The sequence below is a fragment of the Aphelocoma coerulescens genome, chromosome 2 (assembly GCF_041296385.1).
Source record: "Aphelocoma coerulescens isolate FSJ_1873_10779 chromosome 2, UR_Acoe_1.0, whole genome shotgun sequence".
Taxonomy (NCBI): Eukaryota; Metazoa; Chordata; class Aves; order Passeriformes; family Corvidae; genus Aphelocoma; species Aphelocoma coerulescens.
The window spans coordinates 159,394,679-159,408,482 of NC_091015.1; the positions used below are offsets into that span (position 1 = coordinate 159,394,679).

A 13,804-nucleotide genomic window follows, 5' to 3' on the forward strand; every position below is an offset into this window, starting at 1 on the left:
GCTGTCTGTACCTAAACTCACCATGAATCTGTAAGACACCTGGGTCTGTGAAACACCCACACAGGACTAACAAACATGACATAAGATTTATGCCCTGTGGAGCATTGCAGGGGCCAGGCAAGGTGTCTCTACTGGCACAAGAAGCCACAGGGAGCTTTTAAATGACTCCTTGTCTTCCTATTTTTTTTCCTGTTAATCAAATTATTATGACTGTTAAATGCAATCTGTGTTACAGCCTGACTACATTGCTTTTACATTTGTTATTCTTCCCTAATTATTCCCATCATACTCATTTCAAAAGTAAACTGTGGGCTTTTTATCACTGGAAATATTTCATCTAGAGGAAGATAATTCTCAGGAAGAACAGAGGGGTGATGGTATCTGCCTTTGGCAGAGGAGAGCTGTCTGGTCTCATGAGATTCCCTCAGATAACTCCGTAGTTTAATCACATCTACAATTTAGACTGGAGGCTTTGTCAGACTGGTTGTATGAGAGCATTAGGGTTAGATTCATGAATAATGTGGGCAGCCATGCTACAGTTTTAAATCAGAGACTGAGTTTTGTAAGGGCCTGCCCACTTTTCAGTGGTATAAAATTATATTAGTAGCAATCAAGATTTTCCTCACACTGTAGAGCTCAAGCCCACTTCCTAAAATCATCTCACTGCAATGGTATCTAAGAGTAGCAAGTTGATATTAAATGATAATGAATGAAAAATCTAAATATGTATGAAGAAACTGTAAAATGAGTAAATTATTTAAATCAGAGAAAATTGTCATACAGGAACTTTGATACAGGAAATATTTTTCACCACAGTGTTAATCCTTATACTGTTGTGAGGCAATTATCTCCTCTTTAATTTATTCTATTCCTCTTTCCTTTTTCATATGCAATTCTAGAAGTTGTCCTTGGACATGTAAATGAATGATATTATACAGACATTTGCATCAGTATCCATCAGCCTCACACCCCTTCCAATACTCATTCATTAATAGCATTTACTGAAGGGATCAATTAAATTCTCAGCATGTCACAAATAGGGGCTCTTTTCTCCCCTTATTTGCAGCTTTTCTTTTGCATCAAGTGGAAGATTAAGGGGCCTGATTCTGCCAAGATCAATTTAAATCACAGTTTTTCCTGGGGATATTGAGCAGACTCAAACACCCAACTATTTTTAATAATAATTCTAGATTAATTCAGTGGAAATTGACAAGAAACCTTTTTCCAATTCACCTAAATCCAGAGAAAAAGAAAATATGCAGATTTTTCATAAATAATTACCTTGTATGTGGTGAATGATTTATGTTTGAGCTTATTAAATATACCCCTAGTGACTGGAAAGGAAGCAAAGCAAATTGGCATAAGGTGGAGCTGCAGAAATGAGTTGCTCAAATATCAAGTTACTGAAAGACACAGTCATAGACTTCATTAATATTTCTGGTTTCCTTCGGCTAAATTTCTGACATGGGGAAAAAAGTGATTTTGTTTTATAAGCTACGCCACTTTTTCAATTCTGCCTGTGGTGAATTAATCATTTCACCTAGTTTTGAAGGGAACCCCATAGGCTAGCAAACAGACCACAGAAAAGTCAAATTTTTTTGCAATTTTTATAATTTCAAGCTAAAAGTTTAGAACATTGGGGATGAAAAATTGCTGCAACTGAACTACAGAACACAGAGAAGTCATACACATAAGTCTTCTTTTAAAAGGCAGCTGGAGTGGGAGGAGGCAGGGACTTGGCCTTTGTGTACAATAGCTCAGTTCCTGAAACATGTGCCAAAGGTAGAGGAAACCTGGATAAACCTCATTTCTCAGCATGAATCGGGTCTAGGCCAAAGCTCTTAATCAGCAGTCTGTTTTAGGGTGGGTTGGTGAGAGAGATCCATCCAAATTTCTTCTATTGCAGCTCTGTCACTTTGGAAAAGAGAGCTGGGGCCTTGAGAGAGCCAGATGGAGGGGAGTTCCTAAGCCTGGTCATGTAGGCAAAAAAGGAGTCCAAATATGGGACACAGTTACAAGGATTCTTTCTAATTTTTATACATAAAATAAAATAAATTTTAATTTTTTTTAAAAGGGAAAATGTGACAGTCTTTCATTTGCCTGAGCTAGGGAGTACATAAATATGGTCCTATGTTAAACACTTTCTACATATTTTAGCACACCATATAAGGAATGGGGTTTTTTCTTTAGAAAAATCTCTTTTGGGGTGGTTAGAACTTCTCTGTGCTGCCAGAAAAAATGGGTTTGGGTTCTCTTATGCTGCAGAAGGAATTGAGGTACGTTGCTGAGTGAGTTTTCTAATATATCAACAGCTTTGTTCCTTGATATACCGTAGAAGAAAACTGCTATGATTGTTGCATCTGATGAGCAATTTGCCTTGCCAGCTCATGTTAATTAGAAAATTATGCTTTAAATGATTTCAGAGACAGAAATCCCCACGAGAAAGATTCAAGGTGTTTCTTTCCAGCTAAGGCAGGAACAATTCTGCGTGGAAATTCTGCTCTTAGGAGTTTCTAGAACTTAATTGCTTCAGGTACTTGGGACACTGGTTGACAACATTAGAACATGAGTCAGCATGTGCCCAGGTGGCCAAGAAGGAGGCTGTAGTCAGGTGGGGGTCAGTCTCTTCTCCCAAGTGATGAGAGACAGGACAAGAGGAAGTGGCCTTAAGTTGCACCAGGGGAGATTTAGATTGGATGTTAGGTAAAATTTCTTCATCTAAAGGGTTGTCAAGCCTTGGAACAGGCTGCACAAGAAGGTGGATGAGTTTTCAACCCTGAAGGTATTTAAAAGACGTGGATGTGATGCTTAGGCTCAAGGTCTAGTAGTGGCCCTAGAAATGTTAGGTAAATGGGTGAACTCAATAATCTTAGAGGTCTTTTCCAACCTTAATTATTCTATGATTCTATAAAGGATGAGCTGGAGAATACCCAAGAATATACTTGTGAAGGCTAAATTTAATTCAAATCCTAATTTAGTCACAGAGTGGGGCTTCTTTTTGGGGGAGGTTGAATTTGTGTAATTCTTAGTCTATAAATCACTGGGAAATTTTAAAACAAATTTTATTTACTTGGTCATTTTCATCTGACTTTTTTTCATAAAAAGCCTGTATACTATCAATTCTAAAAGTGTTTTGTGGACTGGGGTTTTACTTGACTGTTTAGGTCTTTTGATGGGCTCTTTACTATCTGAAAAACTGTAAATGTAGGGAGAACATTGTGAACAGGGTCATTTATTCATTATTATTAGACAATTTATTATTGACACTGGTTAGGAGAAAAAACATGTCAGAATTAAGCACTGCAAAAAGAGCATTCACTCCATCCCTTTACTCTAAATTCATACAATGTCTTTATAATGAGATAAATATGATATATCCATATTCATAATCCAGAAACTCTGCTTCTTGCTACAGTACCCCAAACATATACAAATGAGAAAATTCACACCTGTCATATATGTTTAAACAGGGTTTTTTAGGATGTCTGGAACCCTGTGGGTTACATGCTTGGAGATGATTTCACCACGGAACAAAGCGCTGCCAGCTCAGAGCTGAAATGTGACCTGGGACAGTAAAGCTCTGCAACGGGAGTGTATTTATCAAGGAAACCAAACAGCCTTCAACACCCTCTACTCTTCCCTTCCTGGTACAGTACCAGCTGGTGCAGGTATTGTACTGGGGCTATGACATGATGTGTTCTTGTGGAGCCTGGTAGTCAGGTTGGTTTCCACCCCTGGAAACACCAGTCACAAGTAAGATTAGTAATACACTGTTGGAGGAATTTTTGGCAGCTTGTCTGCAACATCACAGGAGAAAATTTAACCAAGGTTACAGAAAAAGATTATTTCCTTAGAAAAAAAAATTTAAAAAACCCCATCAGCCCTCTAATAAGCTCCTTTATTTAGGGTTTTACTCTTTCCTCTTTGTCGTATCTGAAACTGTATCTAAAAACTGTAGATGAATTTAGAAATATGATAATTTAAATCATTGTATTGGCTGACATCTAGCACTGCAGAGAAGGCAGAGGAAAAACAAACATCAAAAATAACTATTATTTCACCAAAGCAGGACTTTTTTTAGGCTTAAGTATCATGCTGAATGTCATCTTGTTTCCCTTCTCTCCTCAAAATTTCTGCCTAAGGAAAATATTAATATTAATTAAGTTTCTGTTTAGGCCTTTCAGTAGATGAGGCAGATATAAGGAAATGTTTTCTTCAGTTCTGTTTTATGCCAACTTATTTTTCTTCCTTTGTAAATGTCACTTTTCTCTTTAATAACTATAAATCTTTTGCAAACATCACAGAGTGATTAGAAATGGGAAGTAGCTGTACATACCATATTACATTTTTTTCTTAGAAGAAATATTGAAATGAGTTCTAATTTTTATTCAAAGTGTTCTGTGGTAATGATACAGATATTATGAACTTTTTGTTATTAATTATATGCATCAACGTATGCCATAATACTTTATGTAACCTAGGGAAGATTAAAAAAACCTCAGAGTCCTCATTACTTCTGTTTTTCTTAATAAAGCTTAATAAGAGAAAAAAGAAACTAAGCCAAATTACATTTTTCAGTATGCTGTAAAAAAGTCTTCTTTAATATTATATGATTTATATAAGATGTTAGAGCAGATCCAACAATCCTTTATATGGGATTATAAAGTAATACTTTTATTTAGAAGTAAATAAGGATTTATAAGGATTTTCCTTAAAATCTAAAGAGACTGCCTCAAGTTTTCTTCCACTGATCTCTTTGCTTTGATGGTAATTCTTAGCAAACTCCAAGAGTCTGACTAACAGTGACTATTTTAAAGAGTTATGATAACTCTATTTAAGCTGATTGAGAGCCAGTTAAGTGACAGATCTGAAATCTAGATGTGATTGTGTAATCCTCCTTAATGGAAGATCCTTCTAGGGAGGCCTTGAAAGGGCCACTTTCCAAAAGTCCTGTTGAGGATTTACAGGCAAGTAGGAAACTATGCTGATAACATTTACAAAAGGACTCAGACCAGTAAAATGAGCAACTACCATGCAGACATGGTGGTGGTTACAACATGACAGCAAGACCATAAAAACACAAATAATATTTTTCAGTACAATAATGTTATGACTGTATGTTCAGAAATATGACATTTGGACAGTGATTGAGGAAAGTGATAATAGGAGGAATGGTGATGATCTGCCTCCACCACACTAATGGAGATTAGTCCAGGAATACTGGTTTTTGTGCTTTTAAAGGGATTCTCAAAAACTGAAGTTGTTCCAGAAAAGTAGTCCCTAAAACTATTTGAAGGAATAAATTTTACAGAGTAAAAACCTTGCCATGACTTTGGTGTGTTTCTTTTATCAAAAGGAAACCTGAGAAGCACCTTGATCAAAGCACCCAGATGCATTCCTGGAGGAAGTCAGTGGCTACAAGACAGTTCTTTTTTCTGGGATTGTTCGTAGCAAGAATCAATAGATGTAGTTCCAATTCAGAAAAAATCACATGGGAAACAAGCCATACTGAATAAACAGTGAGAGTGTTAAGGCACTGGAATATGGTACCAAGATAGACAGCTATTTAGACAAGACCATCTCTTGGTGCATTCAAATGAAGACCAGGAATTTTTCCAAAAGATACACCTTTACCAGGTGTGAAAGCTTTATGCAATATCAGTTGGGTATGTTGATAAGTCCACGTAATTCACAAGTCCTTAAAATTCAGGATCTGCCAGTATACATTTCCAAAATTTTCCAAAGGCACAGGTTAAGTTCAATACAAGATTTAGACCATTTTATTTTATGCAGCTGGTCCCCTCCATAAGAGTCCAGTGAGGAATCTTGGTTTCCTATAAAGTGCAGAGGGACAATTTGTCTCCTTGAGTGGGACAGAAACACCAAACCCTTTCTAGGGAACCAGGAGAGGTTCCTCTCTGTTGGGCGTCTCTACTGTCAGAGCATCAGACACGTATCGTGACATCCAGGTTACAGAAGCCACAAATAAGGAACACAGTCAAAATGCCTTTCTTTTTACTAAATTTTGATTATTCATGATCATATCACTCTAATCTTTATAAGCAAATCAGTTCAGTTTCTGCAGTGATTCCTCCCTGTGTCTTCCACCTTTCAGAGGATTGTTCTAGACCAGTGGATGCATGGATGTTCTAGACCAGTGGATTAATCAATGATGTGTTAAAAAGAAAATCAAATTCCCAGACTAGGAAAGAAAATGCATGAAGGAGCCTAGAACCTTGAATTTACTGACTGGGACCTTCACTTGAGAGGTGACCGTCCTGATGATCAGGTTTTGCAGACACAGAAGTTCTTTCATCCCAAACCACAGATTTCTGGATAAGAAATTCTTGGCTCTGTAAAAGGGGCTGATATATTTATTACTGTTTCTTTAAAATAAATTCACCTACATTTTTGGGATACCTACTCCTGTGTGGCACATTCAATGTTCTCCATGAAGATTTATAAGTTTAGAACTGCAACAAAAAAAATTTCTAGAAGGTTCAAGTAGGAGATGTATGACAAGCCACAAAGAAGTAAAATTTTCAGTTCTCATAAAATAAAAAAAAAAAAAATACAAGGAGGAAGTTGAATTCAGAATTAAGTGGCAGGTGAGGGAGAATTCACTGGATTAGACTTAAATGTAAATGCCTTCCTTGTTTCAAACTCCTTTATTGCATATAGTCTTTCTATACAAAGTCAGTGTTGGTTAAATATAGCTTATGGAATGATTACAAAATATGGTTAATGATCATGAATGCTAGCCAAAATCGAAATGTAAAGCAAGGCAATAAAGCATTTTATATACATAGTCTTTCTAAAATATTTCTGTGACGTACACACACACATTTAATTTGGTGTAAAATATGTTTCTTCAGTTAAAGTAGCTATTTTTACCAAGACATACAAAACCAGACATTACCCCTATAAGCTTTCTAAAAGACAGGACTGAGGTAATTCTTTCACCTGGCTTGGTTTACAATGTAGACCAGAGTTGATGAGGGCTTTTTTTTTGCAGAGCAAATATTGTAGGTTGCATTTACTAATTTGCCAGTGCCCAGTCAATAGGCTGTGGCATCACTATGTACATGAGAAAACACATTGCTATTTAAGATAAAAATAGCTGACTCAAAAGAAATTTGAATAATTACAGAAGTCTTGTCTTTCTTGGCTTTAATGTGTAAGCTGAGAGAAAACCACAAGGGCCCTACTGATACCATGCAATAAATGTACAAATACCCCATAACCTTGAACCATAAATGTGTAAAACCCAGTGAGGGATGTAAATCTGTACATCAGACTAAACCACTTTAGGTTCTCCTTATAGTGAATAGATAGCATGGTCTATGATATTCAGAGTGCAATTAGCATTTTCCTGTAGTAGGTACCTACATTTGGCTGGATAAATGATAAGATAAACTCCATTAAATGTACTTCATTGCCTCCACTTAGAAGCCTTATTAGTCAGCTCAGATATTGACACTTAAAGATAGTCAAATTAAATTTTGACCAAAGAAACATGAAAAAAAATGCAAGCCTAGCAAAACTGAGCATGTGTTCTGCTTGTATTTTTGTGCTTCACTTTTTTTCCAGTGAGTGCTAATTAAGTAGCAACTACTTTTCCTGATGTAATAATTTCCTCTGCTGTGTTTAATTAATTTCATTGTTGAGTTAGATAGAATCCAGCCTAAAGAGTGTAAACCCAGTAACTAACAATGGCTATGGGAACTGATTAGATGACCTTAAATGAATAGGTCTTTTAACCATCCCCATTTCACAGAAGAAAAGAAAAAATAAAGCTATGGTCTTAAAAAAAAAAAAAAAAATCCAGCAAGGACCAGAAGTATGAAACTTCCCTAGAAAATGTGGTAGGTGGTCTGCTTTCCTACAATTCTCTGTCCAGCACTATAGAAGCCCAAAGTTCTGACAACATCAGCTTTCACTTGCTATCAGAACTCATCATCTTTCATAAAACTTTATCAGTGTCTTCCAACCTCAATGGCAATATACAATCCCTGTGGGGAAAATCTGCACATATATTGTTCAAAGTGATCAGAGGGTATTTCCCAAAGCTCCCAAATATAGAATTGATTTTTTCTTTTTGTAAATAAACTGTGTTTAACTCACATGTGCTAGTCGATCAAATCTGGCAAAGAGTTCATTCAGCATTCGGACCAGCTCCTGGGCTGACAGAGTTGTGGAGAGGTTGGTGAATCCTTTAACATCTGCAAAAAGAATGCTAAAAAACGAGAAAATATATTAGTGTTTCAGTCAATTTAATTTAATTTCTGAGTGTCTAAGTAATCTTGTATTTTACTAGTGGAAGGGTCATTTTACTACATTTGAAGTCATACTACCTTTGTTCTAGACCTCTGTACATTCTGGAGTACTGAATATAAATATTGAAGGGACTAAAAAGATACTGCTAAGGGTGAGAAAAAGTTTTGCCAAAAAAGGGAGTCATGCAGTTCTGTATTTTCAAATCACATAAGACTCAAATCCTAAGAATACAGACAGATTTGTGACAGTCTTGATACACCTGGCTAAGGCCAGTTTTATTCCATCGAATTTTAGGCATTTGACAGAAGTACCTGAGTTAGAACTATAGTGCTCCCTTTTTAAGGTACAAATCTTTAATTGGTTAATTCCTTTTTAATTCTACTGACTTTTCAGGGAGCCCAGTGCAGTCATACTTTGAATTTAGGTGTATCAACTTGTGTGCGTGCAGTTGTGGTACAATCTCCATTAACAAACTACTTGCAAACAGACCTCTAACCTGTGTTTTAACATCCAGCTATTTTTCTAGCCTTTTGACTGCTCACTGTGCCTAAATGACTGCATGTGAATATAGAGAAACATAAGCACACACAAAGTCTCTGGTGTGCAAGATACCACCCAGACCAAAGCAAATAATAGCTCAGTACTTATTAGATGAAGAGAGTATTGGCTACTTTATAAAGTAATGGTGTTCAAAAATACACATATCATTCTGGCACAAACCTTATTAGCACTTGAAAGTCAACTAATAACTGGTATTACAGAGTAGCAGAAGATTTTTTTCACAAGTCATTACTTTAGGTGGTGACTTGTACAAGATCACAATTTGACAACATCTGAGAAATTCTAATATAAGCAATAATAAATACAGTCATGATCATGTTGTCTACTGATAATACAATTAATCTTCAAATTTATGGACTGGTAAAGGTTTGGCTGAGGATTAAGCAAGATGCTCACAAACTCGGTAAGATTTTTACCGGTGAGAAGAAATAAAATTAAAAGGTAAAATAACAAGTGACTCAAAGAGGAATGAATAGTAATAATAGACTAAATTTATAAAGATTAAGATTTTAAAGATTAAAGATTAAGATACTGATTTCTACAGTTTTAGTTATCAAACCAAGAAAAATTTCTAACAGGTTATTAATTTTAAGGATTCATATAACACTGATTTAGGTAGTGTTCAAGTACTCAACATTTAGGGGAAAAAAAAAGGTGAAACATAGTTTTGAAAAGATCTAGTTTCTGGAAGCATTCATAGAAGCCATCCAGTATCTATATTTTAAAACATGCAGAATCTTAATTTCAAATCTATTTCAAGCATAAAATATGGTTTGACTTCTCACCCTGAATACAACCCTTTTCCATTAAAAGAAAAAGGCTATCTTTTCCATGTTTTGATTCTTCTACAGCAACACTTAGTCTGAGTATGAAAAAGGTTAATGGAAGAGGTTTTAATTTAGTGAAACCCAAACCTTTATGAGGGTCCTTGACACTTTCAACCAGATTTAATAAAATAATATGTCTGAGCTACTGCATGGCTACAGAAGCAGCAGATAATCAATTTACTCTTCTGCAGAAGTGCAAATTATTTTTATTGAACTTGTCTAGACAAAGTTATATTTTGGTTTCATCGAAAGGCAAAGTACATGCTTTCCTAGCAAACTATCTACCATCATATCCAAGGATGCTTATTTTTCACTTTCTTCAATGATGATTTCAATGATGGTCACTCAATATTTTGCCCTTGTGTTTTTGGGAAAGACATATTTCCATTTAATATGGAAAATGCTATTGGCTTAAAAAAAAAAAAATTCTGTTTTTCAGAAACTACAATAAAATCAAGATTATGTAATGTCATGGAGTGGAAGTTGATCATTCTGGTGTAAGTGTACAGTTAGGACTAATTACTTTGAGTAGCAGCTCATAGGATAATTATCACCCTTCTGATCATTAACTTCAGGAAAAAACAAAATTTAGAGAGAGGAATAAAGAAAAGAAATGGGATTAAGAAATTAATAATAAGACTGATTAAATGAAAATGGCTCCTAAGCGGAGGAACCATATAACAGGTCACCATCTTTGAGAGCCTCTTACAAGTCTCCATCTCATTCTTCAGTGTGTGGGGTGAAGCAGCAGGCTGTGGCAGAATACATGTGCACATGTAGGCACATTCCTGTGCAATCCTGACCACTTAATTAAGTGAAAAAAAGACACAATTGGTCCAGGCTCATTGTTTGGTTCAAATGGGTCTTGCCATTGCAGTGGCATCCAGCCATCCTGATGAATACAAGAAGGTGCTAAAATGCTTCTCTGCTCAATTAAACAAGGGTTCACTCATTTTCTAATTTATGAATGAATAAAGCAACAGAAGGGAAACCCTCAAACAAGAGTCATTTAGCAGCATCTGAGACCTTAAACATTACAGAGAGGCTACTCCACCCACCTGACATTCTCATAACGATGAATGTAGATCTTATGAAACTGGTGCTGCAAATGTTCATCTTCTACATTGGTCATATCATTTATCATTTCCAGGACTACAAACCGTGGTAACACAGAGAGCACCAGCCGTTCCTAAAACAAAGAGGAAACCAAAGTGTCAGTACCAATCTGAACTGGTATTTAACAATGCCCTGTTTAAAGATCTGGATAACTGGTTATTTAAGATGTGACCCTCCTCTCTAAAAATTCTAGCTCAGACCATTTGTGATAATTCGCCTTTTCAAACTGAGTCCAGAGTCCAGCATGCCTCTGGTTTAGGTAAGGAAGAATAAAATGAGTGCACATGAAGCCATTCAAACTGGCCCTCTCAAGTAGGAAGACTGGAGAACATATTCAACATTTTTAATTAGTTTTGTCTGTGTTTCAAGAACACTCAGGAAGAGTAAGCATTTGAGATGTGTTTATATACATACACATGCTTATTTATAATGTAAATCTTTAATGTATATTAGTATAGCATCCAAGTATATTAGTTTATTATTAGTGTGCAAACAGTGTTATCAGGGCATATTAGTGCACATATACTTCTAATATTAGTGTATTAGGAGATATATACATATGCACACCATTGCTGTTTCCAGCCCTGTTATAATATAATTAACCACAGAATTTTCACAGAATTTCACTGAATATTCTGAGTTGGAAGGGACCCACAAGGATCACTGAGTCCAGCTCTTCTGTGACTGGCCCTTTTGGGGTTCCAACCTGCAATCATGGTTATTAGCACCATGCTCTAACTAACCACATCTAAATACAGTCAGGCAAGCCCTCAAAAAGTAATCAAATTCTTTCGTGAACGCCCTAGATCATCCCCTGAGAGATTTTAGAATGTCCCTGCTTCAGTGGCTCATCAGTTTAATGGCTTTGACAGATTTTGCAAGTATCCAACTCAAATCTCTTTCTCTGCAAATTAAACCTTCTTTTTATCTTTCAAATTGCGAATGGATAATTATTGATTGCTCCTTTCTCTGTAATAATCCTTCTGTATTAAATACTGTTATTGTGTCCTCTTGCCCTCAGTCTCTCTCTTTTTTTTTAGATTAGAAAGCTTTGTCCAGTATTGGAATATATCACTCCCAATCAATCTGAAGCAAAGCTATAATTTTTCAATTTTCTTTTACTTTACAGGATTTCAAATACTGAAATATTCTTGAACTAAAGAAGAGAATGCTAGTTATGTAAGCTACTTATCACCAAATTTCAAACAACATTTTGGGTAATAGTATATATCTAGGGAAAACCAGATTTGAACTTCCAAATCAGGTGCATATGTGGACTGTAGAACACAGAGATAAAGTTCTCTCCCCTCCCCTCCCCTCCCTTCCCCTCCCCTCCCCTCCCCTCCCCTCCTCTCCCCTCCCCTCCCCTCCCCTCCCCTCCCCTCCCCTCCCCTCCCCTCCCCTCCCCTCCCTTTTTTGTCAAAGAAATTGATGTTGAATTTGTTTTGAGGTAACTTGATATTAGGAGGATATAAAATAATCTCATATTATACATGCTGTGGGTTATGCCCCTTCTTGAGGGTGAAAATTTGTTGAGAGAGAACAAGAAAAACCAAAGAGGGATAAGAGAGACGAGCAATACAATCATGACAATAATGATTTTTATGCCAGCAGGATTCAATGTCATGGATGAAATGTAGCCATAGATGAAACATCTGAATAAATGAAGGAACCCCTCCCTAGCTTTCATAGGAGGTGATATCATTACTAACTTACAACTTTCACAGTGTAGATCATGAAAAATTCTCACTCTGAGCAGTCTTAGTCAGTAGTTAGTAAAACAATCCTCAGCTCTGATGGAAACACGTTTTGGGTAAACACTTCCATTTGTCTAGATAGCAGCCCCAGCTGAGTTGAACTGCATGTTTGCTTAAGAGGGGAGAACACAAGCTGCCAAAAGCTGCACTGCAGCACAGGAGTGTTTCACCACTGGAGCACACCTGTTACACTCCACTCTGAGAAGGCAGCTTTCTCCTGTGCTCCTTCCTGCATAACATGCTGACAGAAGACGAGAGAACCAAGACTCTCCTAATATTTAATCCACCTATTCTACAAACCTTTACAAAATGAAAACCTGCCTTTGTGAGGAAGGGACAAAAAAATTATGCAAGTAATAGCTGATACAGAGCAGGCTGTGAGTAGTGAGATCATCCTTAATTCTGGGAAATAGCCAAGCCCAGACTTTCTGTTTCCCCATACAGGGTGGTTCTAATTTTAGCACATTTGCTTTGTCTTGACTTTCACACTTTCCACGTGGGAATTCTGCTATCCTTCATTCTTCTGATGACTAAACACTGGATGTGATGCTTGTGATAGCAAAAAGGAAACCAGTCCTTCAGGAAGTCCTTTCCACTCCTGGAAACCCAGGTTTTCACAGGAACATCTAGTCCTCAGGTAGCTTCACTCACAAGCGAATGTCCTATGGCTTCTTAATAGGGCATGTTTGCAAGAGCTGCTGATTGGTAGTCTAGGAACCAGAAATATTTTTAACATTTTTTGTCCTTAAGCCTCCTATAACTGAAGGCACGTAGGCTATATATTCTCTTATTCCTTCACTACTAAGATACATAGCTCAATATAACCAAAAAATAAAGCCACCTTCTGAACAAATCCGATCAGTATTTCAGGGAGTTGTATGATTAAAGTGTTCAATGACTTCTTGTGAAGGTACATTCAGAATAATGCTAAATTTTTTCACTATAAAAAGAAATATGTTATTTCCTACCTTATCCATGTAAGATGATAAATTGGAATACAAATAAAAAAAAAAAAGGAGATTAAACAAAAAAGAAAGCAAGTGGAAATTCTTGTTGTTATTGAGCTGTTTATAAAATCTATGATAAGAGAACATTAAAAAAAAGGTCAGTTCCTTCATATATATACGGCTTAAATAGAGAATGGGTTTTTTTCCCCCAATAGGAAAATCTTACATTCCTTATTTGCATTCACCCAAGGGGGTATCAAGAAATGCCTCTAGAAAGCTTATTTAAAATAAAACATAGTTGACTTGGCACATGTTCACT

At 36.3% G+C, this 13,804-nt stretch overlaps 1 protein-coding gene across 1 annotated transcript in view; it reads right to left on the reverse strand.

The window, feature by feature from the left end:
• ADCY8 (adenylate cyclase 8) overlaps positions 1–13,804 on the reverse strand; it is a 122,164-nt gene that overhangs the window by 61,431 nt on the left and 46,929 nt on the right. The window contains 2 exon segments of the mRNA XM_069005492.1: positions 8,125–8,236; positions 10,724–10,854. Coding sequence (XP_068861593.1) covers positions 8,125–8,236; positions 10,724–10,854 — 243 coding nt within the window.